The sequence below is a fragment of the Aethalodelphis obliquidens genome, unplaced genomic scaffold (assembly GCF_003676395.1).
Source record: "Aethalodelphis obliquidens isolate GAN/ISIS:26980383/991018 unplaced genomic scaffold, ASM367639v1 scaffold11, whole genome shotgun sequence".
Taxonomy (NCBI): Eukaryota; Metazoa; Chordata; class Mammalia; order Artiodactyla; family Delphinidae; genus Aethalodelphis; species Aethalodelphis obliquidens.
In genome coordinates, this window is record NW_020837955.1 from 13,788,335 (window position 1) to 13,804,684 (window position 16,350).

General features: G+C 47.7%; 1 protein-coding gene across 5 annotated transcripts in view; it reads right to left on the reverse strand.

Moving 5' to 3' along the window:
- SORBS1 (sorbin and SH3 domain containing 1) overlaps positions 1–16,350 on the reverse strand; it is a 172,869-nt gene that overhangs the window by 69,452 nt on the left and 87,067 nt on the right. For 4 of the 5 annotated variants that reach the window (XM_027112101.1, XM_027112102.1, XM_027112103.1 and 1 more), the window contains 2 exons: positions 9,085–9,257; positions 7,327–7,390 (listed from right to left, as the gene is read on the reverse strand). In XM_027112101.1, coding sequence (XP_026967902.1) covers positions 7,327–7,390; positions 9,085–9,257 — 237 coding nt within the window. Of the gene's footprint in view, positions 1–5,027; positions 5,091–5,417; positions 5,493–7,326; positions 7,391–9,084; positions 9,258–16,350 lie in introns of all 5 variants that reach the window. The other variant, XM_027112105.1, reaches the window with a different exon arrangement.

Here is a 16,350-nt window from a genome sequence, read left to right on the forward strand (position 1 = left end):
TTTTTTTTTTTGCGTTATGCGGGCCTCTCACTGTTGTGGCCTCTCCCGTTGCGGAGCACAGGCTCCGGACGCACAGGCTCAGCGGCCATGGCTCACGGACCCAGCCGCTCCGCGGCATGTGGCATCTTCCCGGACCTGGGCACGAACCTGTGTCCCCTGCATCGGCAGGCGGACTCTCAACCACTGTGCCACCAGGGAAGCCCCCTGAGGTTGTGTCTTGAGTCACTTCACCAGGAGGTGGCAGTGGCCACCATCAGCCTGACAGCAGTGGAAGAGGCATCCAAAAGCAAGGGAAAAAGCTGGTCTCTGAGATTTCACCCTTGGCTGATACGATAGCGCTTTATCCCGACAGGGCCAAATGGGTTCTCGCCGGCATGGACCACAAAGTAATACATCAGTTACTCGGCTTTGCTGACTTGGAGGCATCATTTGAAAATAATCTCCCATTTTCTGACATGAAGCATGTCAAGAGAGCCAGCATCATCTGGCCATGTTCAGAGTAGAAAAGCGTGTTCTTTTCAATCTGTATTCCCCACTCTCATTCTATATTCAAATCCCCAAATTTGCATTGGCGAGTATCTCCTTCCTTTTTCGGAGGATGAAAAGGGTGGCATTCCTCCACTGCAGCGGTTCTCAGCTCTGATCATGGGCCAAATTACTGGGGGAGCTTTCCTAACCTCATATTCCTGGATGCCACACCGGGAGACTCTGGCTCAGCCGAGCGCAGCATGACTGACTCAGAAGCAGGGCAAGCTGGATGCCTGGAGTTAGGCATCAGAGAGCCCCTGGCGAAGGCGCCAACCAAGAACACAGAGTGCAGCAGGAGAGGGAAAGGAATCAGCAGAGGAAATAAAAAACCCATGTCTGGGGGACCCCAGAGACCTGGGTTTGGATCCTGGCTCTGCCACTTGCTGTGTGATCTTCCACAAATTATTTAACCTTTCTGAGCCTCATACCCTTTATTGCCAAAAATGAGGACTTGCCTCATGGGGTTGCTGGGAGGATGAACATGAGGTAACAATTATGATGTGCCCAGCATGGAGCCTCGTCTTCAGTAAGGGCTCAAGACAGGGCAGTGCCAAGCACGTCACTGCAGTGGTTGTGCTATTATCACTAGTAACAGGGTTCCACCACAGGGCTACTTCCTAAGGCTGGAGGCAGTGGAGGAGTTTCTGAGGCTGTTTCCCCACAGCATGTCCCTCTGGCTCCTGCTTCAGGAAGAAACCATGGGCAGGATGTCTAGCAGCCCCTCCATGGTCTGGGTGCAGCAGTGGGTGGCGCAGGCTCTAGTCTCTATCAACATCCCCTCTCCCCACGTCCACAATCAGAAAGACCTAGAGGCATCTCAGATGCTGGGAAGGGACATGTGCCTTTAAGAGAGAGACTGGAGTGTAATTCACAGACAAGTAGCTTTGGGTCAGAAAGGAAGGAATGGTGGGCAGGAGAGGGTGGGTCAAGTGAAGGTCTAAAAGAAAAAGAAAGTAAAGTTGTCCCCAAAGGATTTCTGGTAAATTCTTTTTATTTTTGATAAGCTTTCTAGGGACCAGGGTATATAGAGAAATTATAAGAAATAAGTCTTCTGAATTCATTCTACGCTTCCCAAATTTCCTAGCTCTAATTCCTCCCAACGACCCCATGAGATAAAGAATAATCAGACATAACCATTGCTCCTGTCCCACAGAGAGGTGTCAAAGACTATAAAATGACTAGAAGTGACTGCACCTTGTTGGAATTTACAGGCTTCTTTAAAAGTACATTTTAAATCTCACTGATTAAGACATGATAATTCTATTTATCTTCTGAAAGTCTGGCCAGAAGTTTACTTTTTCACTGTAGCTGAGGGCGGGGGGTGGGGGAAGGTTGCTAAGCTTGACACAAACTTTCACATAATCCTTCACTATTTAGGAGAATCAGCTTTGAGACACTTAGAAATGTCTTTTTTATACTTTATAATCAACTAGAATTTAGACAAAAGGCAGCCGCCCTTAGGCTAGGTTTTGATAGGTTTATTGTAAATAATTCTAGTTTCAAATTCTGAGTTCAAACAAAACAAAAAAAACAGCAGTAACAACCGTCTCCTCGCCACAGGGGACAGACTCCAGAATGACAGCTTACATTTCTCAGTAAATCCGTCTATTTTTTAATGCTCATTAAAAACTATGCGTAGAGGCTGCCTTGGTTAGGTGCTAATCCATCTTTAACACCCTTCTTTGAAAGGGATAACGCCTTCCCATGTTAAGAAGGGTGTGCAGAGCCCAGGGCCACCGACTGGTAGCACTGGGGCTGGAGTGGTACCAAGGGCAGGGCTGAGGAGGACCTGCCAGGACTCACAAACATCTAAACCACAAACCTGAGACTCTCTCATTACTTAAAAAAAATTAAAATAACAATTCTTTAAAGTGAGCTAGCTCAAAGATTTCTCTCATTTGTAAAAAGCCTTCATCTAATTGAATACATCTGTGATCTATGTCTGAATCTGTCATCTAGGCAAGAGCGGGGGCGAGACAGAACCTACCCTGTTTTTAAAAAAATCTCCAGGGAAGAAGACTTCTTAGAAACTTGTGTTGAAGTCTAATCATCTTGGTTATTATGAATCTTTTATATCCAATCTAATTTTCTTCCTCTTTATCCTTTAAGATGATTTCTTCCTTTTTGGTCTTTGAAAATAAAAACTGGTAAGGTCTGCTTCCTAAATTATAAGTGAAAACTTATCATGTCATCGCTTACTTTTTTTTCCCTTTTTTGGCTGCATTGGGTCTTTGTTGCTGCACCCGTGCTTTGTCTAGTTGCAGCCAGCGGTGGCTTCTCTTGTGGTGGAGCACGGGCTCTAGGCACGTGGGCTTCGGTAGCTGTGGCTTGCGGGCTTTAGAGCGCTGGCTCAGTAGTCGTGGCGCACGGGCTGAGTTGCTCCGCAGCATGTGGGATCTTCCCAGACCAGGGATCGAACCCGTGTCCCCTGCATTGGCAGGAGGACTCTTAACCACTGCGTCACCCTTAACCACTGTCCCAACCCTTACTCTTTATGCCTCGTGGTAAAATAAGCCCGACTTGACGTGTACCACCAAGCAGACGGTATCGTCAGCCAGGGTTGCTAGGTGCTGCGCCTGATGACATGGCAGCTCTGGGTGTGAGGCCAGAAGGCAAAACCCTTGTCTTCAGCTCAACAGGCTGCCTGGAAGCTGCTGGCACTGCCTGCGACAGGCCTAAGGCATTCTTCCCGGCTGATGGGAGTCACTGTTTTTCTCCACAGGACTCTTCCAGGTGGCCTTCCTCTGCCCACGTCTATGGGACTCTACACCTTCAGGCATGCTGTGTGCTGGTCACCTTCCCTAGAAAGGGATCCTATCTTATGAGTGGGTTGGGTTCTCCAAGTCCAAATAAAGCACAAATCAAAAACTGCGTTTGATCAAAATTACCCTAAAAAAATTTCTCACTCATCCAATTCAGTTCGTTGTTTCTGAAGCAATGCTTTTTGGCTAGAATCAGCACCCCAAGAGCAAAAAACTAGGTTATCCCACACCAGATAGACGCTTGCTGGAAGCAAGGAGGTCACTGATTAAAATGAAATCAACAGCTTTTAATTTTTTAAGTATCAGTTCCTTCCGTAGACTTTTCTTTTTGTTCACAATAGGCCCCAGGCATGAAAGGGTTGGAAACCACCGGGCACATCACAGGGAGACTAAAAATGGAATATGGTATTTGAACTAAAACTGTATCTAACACATCTCAGCATGTCATCGCATATATGTTAAGTGATCGGTAAAAGTCTGGTGAATGACTGGATGGATGACTTCACCAATGACGAGGCGGGTTGGGCAGGATGGTTTGCTGAGCTGATTGGAACAGAGAAGCACTTGAAGACGGGACTGCACTGGGCTTCATCCCTAGGAAGAACTCTGCTTCTGAGGTCCAAAGCCTTCACTCAGCAACACTCTTCAGGCATGTGCTGAGGACCTACTGTGTACCAGCAAGGTTTTCTGGGGCCTTCTGGACACGCGCTCTCACAACTGCCACCACGCTGGACCCAGTACGATGAAGCACCCTTGTCTAACTCCCTGCCTGACATGAACTTGGGAGAAAAGAGGACATATCTTATTCACGGCACTGTCCTCACTTCCAAGGACAGCATGTGGCACACACACAAATGCTCAATACTACTTGGATGAATGAAGCTCAGAGCACTCAACATCTCATCCGAGAAGAGCATTTAATCAAAGTGCCTCCTGCCGACCCCACCCACTCCTCTCCTTCTGGGTCACTCATCTAAAAATCAGACAATCCCTGCGATTAGAATAATTCTCAGGATGTTGCCCTTCACTCACCTTTTAGAACCTTCTTTGACACCTAGGCTATTTACCCCAGAAAAGAATATCTTTTTAGATACAAGTGTGGCCATCCTCCCCCAGCAGGTCCAAATTCCTAGCCAGGTCTTTCATGAAAAGGTTTCTAGCTTGGTCAAAACCCTTATTTTCAAGGGCTATCATCTCCCACCACGACTGAATCCCATACCTGGATATGTCTTGGGGAATTCCCTACCAAGGAGATATACCTGGAGATACACCCAGGACAAGGGGGGCCCAGTGGAGAGTTAGTTGCACATATGGGAACCAGGTAATGTTTCTCTTGCTGACGCTGGCATGTCTACCTGCTGCCCATGAGCCATAATGACTCAGCTTCCCCGAGTCAGTGCGCTGCCACCAGCATCATGTGACCACCCCCAAATACAAAGCCCTGGGTATCTGAGTACAGGCAGCTTTTCCCAGAGCCCCACACGTTCAAAGTATCGTAACGAAGCCACACTGGTTACCCCATTAATCTTGTAAACTCCAAGGGAACAGGATTAAAATACCACCTGGATAGATTCCTGTTAACACAGTCAGCAAGGAGCAAGAGAACACCACAAAACACAAGGTTAGAGGGAAGCAAATGATGGGGAGAGAGCTCTTAGCAACCAGGAAGAACCCCAAGGTGAAAAAGAAAGTAACAGTATCGGTACAAAGCGAGGCACATGATTTTCCTTTAATTACCTTCAGATTTAGGACTAGGAGTAGATGCAGGAAACTGGTAGGTAGGAGTGTAAGGATTGTCCTCTGTAGCAGAGAAAAGCAGTGGATTTTGAAACTATCCACCACGAAGTGGAGGAAGTGACAAATCTCCAATTGATTCTTTCAAATGACTGATTACCCATTTTAGTGTTATTAAAGCACACGGCATCACACTTGAAAAGACGTTAATGAATTAGAAAGGACTTGGTTATTTTAACACGGCACATTCATGCAAATAAGTGAAATAAAATTTCTGCCAACCAAAAGTGACTATCAAAACAAAATCTAAAAGCCAAATCTTATTCCTAAAATGGAACTGTAAGAATTAATTTAAGGCTAGGACAACAGATACACTGTCTAAGTTCATGGTACCTTCAGAACTTTGCTGGATTTCAGGAAGTTCAGGGAATTTGTACGTAGGGAAATAAGGGTTTTCTTCAGGAGTGTCTAGGCAGAGGAGCAGGTTTGGTAGAGAGAATAGAGGAAGATACAAATGGAGAGAATGAACGAATAGGAATCCACACACAATTCAGGCTCCTTGAATTCTGGAACATACTAAGCTTCACCAGTGATGAAAGGAATTCAAATTGCTTTTAAAAATCCAGTCCTTTTGCCTGAATGACTGAGACACGTCTAAAGACACAATATCATTTCTCTTCTTGGACAAAGAAGTCCATGAATAGTCTCCAATAAGCAAAAGGCATTTAGCACAAAGCTTCAAATTTTCACCTTTTATGGGAAAAAAATATTAAGTATGCTAATAAATTGTGTGTAAAGAAAACAACTGTCATCAAATGATTTTTTTAAAAAAATCAAAGCTTGTGCTGTAGACATTAGAATCAGGACAAATTAGTGGATTCTTAATTTTTCAAATACCTCTGCCTAGGGCAGGTAGTTTCGCTCAGAATCTGTAATTTAGGTTGAGTTATCATCTATAATATATGAGAGGACCAATGCTGCCTGAGGGGCAGAATTACATATTTTTCACATATGCACCTGTGTCTCGGCATTTGGGCCGCCAAAGCTGGATCTAAAGGTGAGAGACAGATTGTTGGGGAAATGGACGTTGGCTTTAGGAAGTGACCAGTGCAACTGACACCATCTGATCAGACAGCCAGCATCACCACCGTGACTGAGCTCATCTACCTCAAAAAGAGTGAATTTACTCTTGGCTCAGAAACACTAAATACTGAGCATCTCAAAATTTAGAAACAAATTGGAGAGGGGAACTCCCAGGTTCATTCTGAACCCTGCAGGAGCTAATTAACAGCGATGTTAGCTGGCAGCCACAGTTAATCAGACAGACTGGTTATCTGCGGCACAGGCTGACCAGACAATGATCAGACACTTTTCCTTTGCCTTCGTGCGTCTTCTGTGCCAGGCGGCCAGACTGGATTTGGCCACAGGGAAGGACAGGATGCTCTGCCTGCAGGAGGAGTGGTACCCTTCTCACAGCGCAGCTGCATCCCTGCCCAGCAGCTGAGTGGCGGCACAGGCGGATGAGAGCTGTGGGGCTTGCAACCTGCCTGAGCGCTGGCCTGGGGTTCTCCCACCATGCTGGGTCCCCTGCTGGCAGCCCAGCAGGCCCCTGATTGGGAAGCACTACTCTCCCAGCTTGAGCGGGCTCTGTTGTGTCAGCTCTGGACTGGCTCTCAGGGCTCCCTGCCAAGTGCTGGCTCCCAGCTGCGGAAGATTATTTTTCACATTAACACCGTCATACAGGTGCACCATGCGTCCTACTTCACAAGGCAGAATTTGCTCTCATTTGGGCCCTGCCACACCCCTCAGAGGAAGGGGAAGGGAACAGACACAGAGAGGTCCATGATTGGCCCACGGTCACATGAGTGCTCGGGGGACTGAACCCAGACGAGAACACTTTTTAACTCCCAGTTCATGCCTTCTCAACTTGCTCTGCCTACAAGGCAGTCATGGGCTGACACCGGGAGGTGCACCTAAAGCCAGAAGCAGGTGGGAGCCGAAGCTGCTCACATCCCAGGCAGGCAGGTGCTAAGGAACGCGGGCAGAGTGCTGGGCTCAGCCTGCTGCATCCCCAACACCTGGGAGGGAGGACTTGGGAGCCGACCTGAGCTCCCACATGTGAGGCAGGCGCACAAGTTCTCCCGCCCCCTCTGCTCTTGCAGGTGCATGGCTGGGCTCAGGCAGGCCCGGGCCTAATGAGGTCAAGCTGCAGGGCCCAGTCTTCCGGCCAAGTGAGTTTAGGTCCTCACCACAATAGTCAACATATAGGCACAGCACAGCTTCTACAAATGAAAATCAATACCTCTGTTTAGTTTGTGGATCTGCTTAAACATGGTCTTGTACCAGTCTTTTGATCTCTCGGTGTTCTGGAGAAAAAGAGGAAAATAAAATGGAAATCTCAGCACGTTTCGGAACTTCCATGATTACGAAAGCAAAATGCAAAGTGACAACAGTCAAAACTCATGTAATTCTGTACATCACTGTGATCTCACATTGAAATCTTTTCTTTTTTAAATGCAAAACTGTTGAGAAAGAACCGACAAACCAAGGGATTCAGACCTGAATCTGCGAGGTAATATTTGGTCAAAAGGATGCAGGTTTTGAAACCAGTGGACAAGGATCCACTTGAAATGTGTCCATTCTTAGGTAATTTTTAGAGAGAACCTCTCTCCATATATAGATGAGTACACTGAAGTAAAGCCTCCTAGAAATGTAAGAAACAAGGAACATATGCTTATCACCCATTTCAGGTTACTCTGTAGAAGTGTATCTAAGCCACCTGCACAGGGCTAGATTTAGAATGTATACATTAAAACGTAACCCATTATAGCATCCAATGCCAGAGAGTTTCCATCCTAACCACAAGCTGGGTTGTTTTTTAAGATAAAAATAAAACAAGGAAGGAGACAGGTGGTTAGATCAGATACTTCCACTCCCACCTTATAGATGAGAAAATATGATACAGAAAGTCAATGGTCACAGAGCAGGAGAGCAGGTGAGAGGGAGGGCTGCCCAACAGGATGGTTAGCAGGAAGGGTCTGCTCTGTCACCCACAGGTTGTGCAATCCTGGGCAAGTAATCCCGCCTGAGTCCCTGTTTCCGCATCTATAAAGTGGGAATGATATTAATACCTACCCTGTACGGTGAATCATGTTTGAATGAGATAATGCATTAGCAAACGAACACTGCGATCATTATTAGTAATAATTCCTTCTACTACTACTTATTATTATTGGAATACTTATTATTCCTTAGGACAACAATTCTTTTGAGGCTAAGCCCACTGCTGTTTCTATCAGCCTCCCCCAAAGGGACACAAAAACCTGTCCTTTGCTCAATGGAAATCACAGAGAAACACATCACAGCCAGTGTTCTGGTTCTGGCACATGGAGAGAGATGGGGTTCACCCCAATCCAGGTGCAAATGTGGGGCTTCTCTGGGATCCCAGGGCCTGCAGGAGGCTGGCGGGCCTGCACAGCGGGGAGGGCTACGCCAGGGCTGCCACGAGACCCACCCTGTTCTGAGGCCTTGCAGGCTGAATCCACCCTGTGTGTCCCTGAGAGTCTCCCACTCTCCCTGGATGACGGGCCATCTCCCATCCAAGGGAACTTCTTCCTGAACGCATGGTGGCAGGGACCCTGAGCCTCGCACTCTTCCCAGGGTTCTCTAACCCTGGACTACAGCACAATAACAAAGGAGACTGGGAAACACAGCTCACGACCTTCTCCTCTTGAACACACACATGCCTGAAGCCTCTCAGAAGCTCTGCCACAGAGAAAGCAATCTGCCTTTGTTCCACCCAGCTTTCCCCCACATTCATCTGACCATGAAACCCTTTCCTCATGGGTTTAGAAACAGCTAACGTATGCTTTGGGAAAAGTTGTCACCCAGCTCTTGGAGGTTCTGCAGGCCTCAGTGGGCTTAGAGAGAAGACAGTGCTGAGGACCCTCCTTTTGAGGTCTCTGCCACCCACAGACGGGGTTCACATGGACCCAGGGGTGGACACCTGTCACTGGCTTAGGACAAAGCCTAAGAAGGACCTGTAGGTCCGCACTCGTACCCGGAGTGGGATGCCCACACCATCCATGGAAACATCGCTCAGGTCCTGAGTGCTCTTTGCCACCCGCCTGCTGTCATCCTTCACCTTCTTCTCAGCAGCCCTGCCAGGGGAGGTGGGTTTTTCCTGAGTTGGTGCTGAGTCCTGCTCTCCCACTCTTCTTTCCGAGACAGGATCTGGAAAAGAAAAGCAATCATTAGCTGAAGCTCTTCTGGTGGCTCCAAAGCAAATTCCCCACAAACAATCCAGCTAGGGTAGAGTGTGTCTGCCAGTTCTCAGTTGGAAGTTGTGCCTAGAGCAGGGGTCAGCAAACCATGGCCCAGCCCCCGGTTTCTGTAAATAAAGTTTTATTAGAACACAGCCATGCTCTTCGCTTACTTATTATTTACTGCTGCTTTGGAGCTACAATGACAGAGCTGAGTAGCTGTGACAGAAACCTTATGGCCTGCAAAGCCTAACGTATTTACCATCTGGCCCTTTTTTTTGGTTTAGTATTTGTTTTTTATTTATTGGATGAAAGATTAGATTCTGTAGTGTTTTACAATTTTCAAAAGTTTCACACACATGATTTCATATAATCCCATAATAACCCTTTGTCCTCCTACCCTTACTTTGCCCCTCTCCCCTTCTTCTTACCCCACTGGTAACCACTAGTTCATTCTCTATACCAGAGTCTGTTTTTTTGTTTTATTCACTAGTTTGTTGTATTTTTTAGATTACACGTATAAGTGATACCATGGCAGTATCTGTCTTTCTCTGACTTATTTCACCAAGCATAATGCCCTCCAAGTCCATCCATGTTGCTGCAAATGGCAAAATTTCATTTTTATGGCTGAGTTATATTCCATTGTGTACATACCACATCTTCTTTATCCATTCATCTGTTGATGGACACTTAGGTTGCTTCCATACCTTGGCAACTGTAAATAATGCTGCTATGAACATTGGGGTGCATGTATCTTTTCAAATTAGTGGTTTTGTTTTTTTCAGATATATACCCAGGAGCGGAATTGCTGGGTCACATGGTAGCTCTATTTGAGGGTTTGTTTTTTTTTTTTGAGAAACCTCCATACTGTTTTCCGCCCATTAGGCCCTTTTAAAAAATGTGTGGACAGTGTGGTAAGTGCCCTATAGATGTCTGTACTTGGTGCTCCAGACATCCAGGTAGTTCTGACTTTTCTAGGAATTCAGGGAGCAGGTAAACCACACGAGGGTGGCCAGACACTACTTGAAAGTTCTTGTTTCCCCTTGAGGAAGTCACTTAACTTTTCTGTGCCTGTTTTCTCATCCAGAAATGGGGATAACACTTCAACTGGCCAGCTCACAGCAATGTTGTGAGGACCTAATAAAATAGCTTACGCCAAGTGCTCAGAAAACGGTAAACTGCTAAATGCACATTAGAGTTTATTTAATTTCATCCAGGATTGGAAGCTACAGAGAGCTAATAAACATACCACGTGTGGCCTATAGATTATAAAATTACTTAGTGTGTTCTGTTATTCCAAGGCATGTCATTTATTTATAGGAGGCATTTACAAAGCACCTGCCAGGTGCTATGCGTTCACATGTGCTGTGGACATGGGGGTGAACCATTCCCAGCCTGGCCTTCAAGGAACTGACGGTCTAGTGGGCAGAAAGAGGAGAGCCAGCAATGAGAATGGAGGCAACCAGTGCTGACAGAGGAGTCCACATCCCACTCCGCTGAGGAACTGGGTTCAGGCACCACCTCTCAGAAGGGTCAGCCAGACAAAGAGGAAGTGAAGGGTGCTCCTGGCGGAGGGAATGGCATAAGCAAATGCCAGGGGCCTCTGGACTACTCTGAGCTTATTATGGGCCAGGCAGTGTGCTAAGCTCTTCACGTACATTACCGCAGCTCATCCTCCCAGTAACTCTATGAGGAAGAAACTATCATCATCCCTCCATTTTTTAAAAAAAGAAACAAGTTAATTTTTATTTTATTTACTCTATCTAAAATATCATTTCAACATGTAATCAGTATAAGCAGTCACCAATGAGGTGTTATACACTCTTTATCTTGTACCAAGCGCTGCATGTGAGCGTGTGTATTATACCTACAGCACCTCTTGATCTGCATTAGCCACATTTTAGGTGCTCCATGGCCACACGGGGCTGGCTAGTGGCTACCATACTGGACAGAACAGCAGTAGAGTAAGAATGCCCATCTAACCATTGATTAGTGCTGTGGTTTGCATTGAGCTTTTCAGAGTATCAGTTACTGATCCATTAAGTCATCCCTCCATTTTTAAAAGACAGGCAAGGGGAACAAAGCACAGAAAAGTTAAAGTAGCCTGCCTGAGGTCACACGGCAGCGTGTGGCCAAGCCGGGATTTGGCCTAGTGTCCACCTGACTCCAGCGGTCCTCGCTGAACCACATCCTGTCTGGCCTCCCTCCAAGGTGGGACCAAGGTTTCGAGCCTGGGAGCCTGGCCTGATCCAAACAGAGAAGTCAGGAAAGGGAACTGGGCTGGGGAAGGCAGGGAGAGAAGGCTGCCTGCACTTAGACAGGGTAACTTTGAGGGGACAGCGAGACACTCAAGTAGAAGTGCCCTGGAGACCCTGAAGAAACGTGAGAGTGAAGCCCAGGGAGAGGCCCCGGGAGAGGGCGATTCTGGAGCCATCAGCACAAAAGTGATGGCTGAAGGCAAGGAGATGGAAGAGGTCAGTGGAGGAGATGACAGCAGAGTCAAGGGCCGGAGTCATGCACGAAGGAATGTCACAGTTACAGGCTGAAAAGCAGGAAAAAAAAAAAAAAGGGTTCCCAGAAGCTTGCAGCTGTTGCTGGAGGGATAGGAGATGAACCGGAGAGGAACAAGTGAGGTGTCACTGAAACCAGAGAAGACAGAGTTCCAAGAAGTGGGATGGTAACGCGTCAGAGGAAAAAACAGAAAAACGAAAAAAAGAAATTGAAGCAGAGGAAGCGGCATTACCTTAGGCAAAAAAAGAGTCACAGGATCTCTCTGAGCGAGAAAATTTCAGGAGGGGAGTGAGGGCAGATGCCAGATTTCAGGGGCAGGAAGCAGGCAGTTAAGTAGGGAGGAGGTCAGCACGGGAGGAAGGAGCATGTCAGATGGTCACCAGAGAGGCCAAAAGACTGGGGGGCACAAAGGGTTACACCGGGGAGTCTAATGTCCTACCAGTGGAGCCCATGAGGTGAGACGGCAGGGGATGAAGATGTGCCCTGGCTATTAATATGTGTCCGGGAAGGATCTGTTCATTGACTGAGGGAGAGGTTCTCATCTCTGAGAAAAGAAAACGTTCCGAGTGCTGGCTGCAGGACTAAACATTCCATGTTCCAGTGTACATGGAAAGTGGTGCTGAGGTCAGAGATGTCTGTGCGCGGGAGCTGGGGAAACACTGCCGCCAGCGAGCCCAGGTTTACGACTTTCACAGACTGCTCCATGGAGTGGCTTTGCCCGGGTTTCAAACAAACTACTGAAATGAATACTCATTCTGCGACCGCAGAACAATTTCTAAACATTCTGTGCAAGACTCAGCTTCGTGAGTGCTTCAGAAAACCCCATCACCGTAAGTTGTTGGTTTTTTTTTAAAGACAGGGATTTTCCTTAATTAAAATGATTTCACACTGCTGATTTAATTTTTAATACAATTTTTAAAGGTTACGCTCCATTTACAGTTATTACAAAATATTGGCTATATTCCCCGTGTTGTATGATATACCCTTGTAGCCCATCTTACACCCAATAGGTTGTACTTCCCACCCCCTCACACCACTGGAAACCACTAGTGTGTTCTCTACATCTGTGAGCCTACTTCTTTTTTGTTTTATTCACTGGTTTGTTGTATCTCTGGTATCACCACCATAAGCTTTACAAGATGTTAAGACCAGACTGGTTTTACGGGATGAGTTCTCAGGCTCCCACAAAATTCCAACAGGAGGCCAAGGATTTGGCAGGAAGCTCGGGAGGGTGGGGGAATGTTGAGTTACCAGAGTCCCCCCTTCACATGGCTGTGCTGAACACTCCCCCCCCGACTGGAAAGGCCTTGCCTCAGTGTGATCAAGTTGCAGCAGGTGAGGCTGATTTCAAGCTGTCTCACCGAGTGCTTAGAGATGCTTGTCCTCACGCTCTACTGCCATCTCTTCAGAGGCAGATCACAGATATGCCAACCTCAGCGTTTCCAGACCTAGAGTAATTCTTAAGAAATTGTTAGGGCAGGTGGCTCTAGCAGCCATCACTTAACTGCAAAACTCAGGCTGACAGTCCATGGATTTGTTCCCAAGCTGCCAGAGTCCTTGTGATCTACGAAAATTAGCCCTGAACTCTTTTACTTTAGAAGCCTATGATCATGTGATTTGTAACTGAGTGGGTTTCAACACACAGAGGGCTGAACTGCAGCCTCTAAAGAAGAAGTGTTTCTTTATATAGTGGAAACCCAAGGTGACACTTCATTGTACCATGCAGGTGATGGGGCCACCCTGTGACATCCAATGGGTTACGATGAAGCCTTGCTGCTATTTCTCACTAGGCAAATACATGACACCCTGGAGCATTTCCTTCGAGTTTTATACTGTGCTTTCAAAGGAAGGTCCTGGAAAGGGCCACTCAATAAAGGATGCTGCTGACAACCCAGACAGGGCATCTGTGTCTGTGGGAGGTGGGAAAGCAACCCTAGTCTTCACATCCAAAGCTTTGTGACTGAGGATCACAGCGCTGCTTACACTTCCCTCGGGGAAGGGAGGGGTGGCCTCTCCGTACCCTATGCCAGCCCCTCTGTCCCAGCCCTTGTTTTCCTGTCTTTCCACCCAGGGGACAGGAGCTTCGTGAGGCCAAATCCCATGCGGGTCTCATTCCTGGAGGAATCTCATTAAGCATGAAGCCCCACAGAGGTTTGATAAAAAAATCGGTTAGTGGGAGGGAGGCTGGTGGTCCTTCCAAGTCCCATCACCACTGGGGTGGGGGGAAAAGCCTTACTTTCTCTTCCTCCAGAGCACAGACTAGAGCACCAGCCCCACCAGCCTTCTCTCCTTCAGGAGCTCCTGAACAAAACGGTGCTCTTCCTTTTTAAACAAAACTGCTTTTAGTGAGCACCTACTTTATGTCCCGCTCTATCAAATACCCTTAGTGGATCTGCACCAAAAGTGGAGGATGGAAGCGCTGGGCTTATTTTAAAGCGGAGGAAGTGGCCTGAGCCTGCCAGCATGATAGAGAAGCCCCGACATTCACACAGCACCTTCCAGTGTGCAAAGCACCCTCCTCCCTCTTCCCATCACAAATGATACCTACAACGCCTCTTTGAGGCAGGGGCAAGGATTACACGCCTATTTCCCACACGAGGAAACTGGCTCAGTGAGGTAAAGTCACTTACCCAGGGACAAACAGCTACTATAAGAGGGAAGAACCAGGACCAAACTCTGGGTCCCCTAACTTGTGTTGAGGTGCCTTTTCAAACTCCCCAAAGCAGGAAGGCACCCACAGGAGCTCCTTTTCAGAGCCGCCCTGTTCTCAGCAATCTGGGCTGGGGCCAGGGAATGAAGTGGGCTGGAGTGCGGCAGCTCCAGGAGGGGCAGCAAAGGGCACCTTGAACTCAGCCACGGCCTGTCCTGGTCCTGTGGCCAAGTCCTGGATAAAGTGGAGAGGGTGTGAGAACCCCATGTCCTCCCCACCAGGCTCTCCACGAATCACAAGGACAGCAGCGGGATGAAGGAACACAGAACTCATGGAGTAGCTGCTCAGAAAAATGGTGGCTTTTGCTATCCACCAGATCAGGGGTCCTCAACCCCAGAGATCACGAGTACCGGCAAATCCATGTGTTTGCATGCATGTGGCTTTTTCTAGAGAATGAATCTACTGCCTTGCTTAGATTCTCCAAATGAGTCCATGACCAAAACAAGGTTACAAGCCACGATGTCACACCATTAGCTGCTTGAGGGCAGCACAGTTCCCTGAAACAGCCCCAGAGCCTGGCTTGGTGTCTTACACAAAGTAGGCACTCAATAAAACGACAAGTGAGCCAGCGGAGGCACCTACTGGCAACAGTAGCTCATTTCTATCAAGCACTTGAGTGCCAGTACTCCGTGCTAAGACGCTGACAAGCAGAACCCAGGAGGCACTACTGCTTTCCCTATCTGGCAGATAAAAACTGATCTGTAGTTTAGATCATCAGTAACCTGCCTTAGGTCTCACCATCAGTAGATGGGAGAACCAGGATTATGGCTCCAGAAAGCCGGAAGGAAATGGCCAAACATTCCCATTCCTGGGTTCCCTCCCCACCCCAACCTTGTCCCAATCCTGCGCACTTTGTCAGGCAGTGAGCCCTGATATCTGATTATATTTGCAGTCACTCCCCACCACTGTCGGCTCTTGATGAAACCTGCTATTCCAGCGCAGTCCGTACAGAGGGAAGCATCGGCATCGCCGGGGAGCTGGTTAGAAATTCAACTTCTGGGACTTCCCTGGTGGTCCAGTGGTTAAGAATCTGCCTTCCAATGCAGGGGACGTGGTTTCGATCCCTGGTCAGGGAACTAAGATCCCACATGCCGTGGGGCAACTAAGCCCGTGCACCACTACTGAGCCTGCACACCACAAATAGAGAACCCTGGAGTCCACGTGCCGCAACGAAGATCCTTCATGCCGCCACTAAGACCCAACGCAGCCAAATAAATAAATAAATATTAAAAAAAAGAAAAAAGAAATGCAACTTCTCGCCTATACCCATGAAATCCGAAACTCTGGAGGTGTGGCCCAGGAATCTGGGCTTTGGCCAGCTCTCCAGGAGGGTCTGATGCCAGCTCAAGTTCAAGAAGCTGTGCTCCCCAACCCTCTTCCAGGCACTGCTGGTCTGGAGGCTCTCCCCTTGGTCCATCATCCCAGGGTCATCTATTGGCATTTGGGTTTGCCACCCAAAAAGGAGAGAACTGATCCACATTTCCCAACCCCAGATTGTCACACCCTAGAAGAGACACAGAAGCAATAGGAAGGTAGCTTCTTCAATGATGCTGGCCAGGAGCACTCCATCCAAAGCATAGCTCCTTGTCCTTTTTATTCAGAATAGCCAGTTCTTACCGATCAAGGCACTTGTCACTGTCCCACTGGACACGTTTACTAGTTTGCACCACTAGTGTGCCCCCACCAGCCTTCAAGTTCCAGGGAGGCAGGAACCATGCCTGTTTTGATCATCCTTGCAGCCAGCAATAAGCAGTTCCCAACACATCAGAGAAGCTCGCAAGACTTCACTGATTGAACACATCAGGTGGTGGACAGAAGATGGCTTTAGCAGGAACACGTTAGT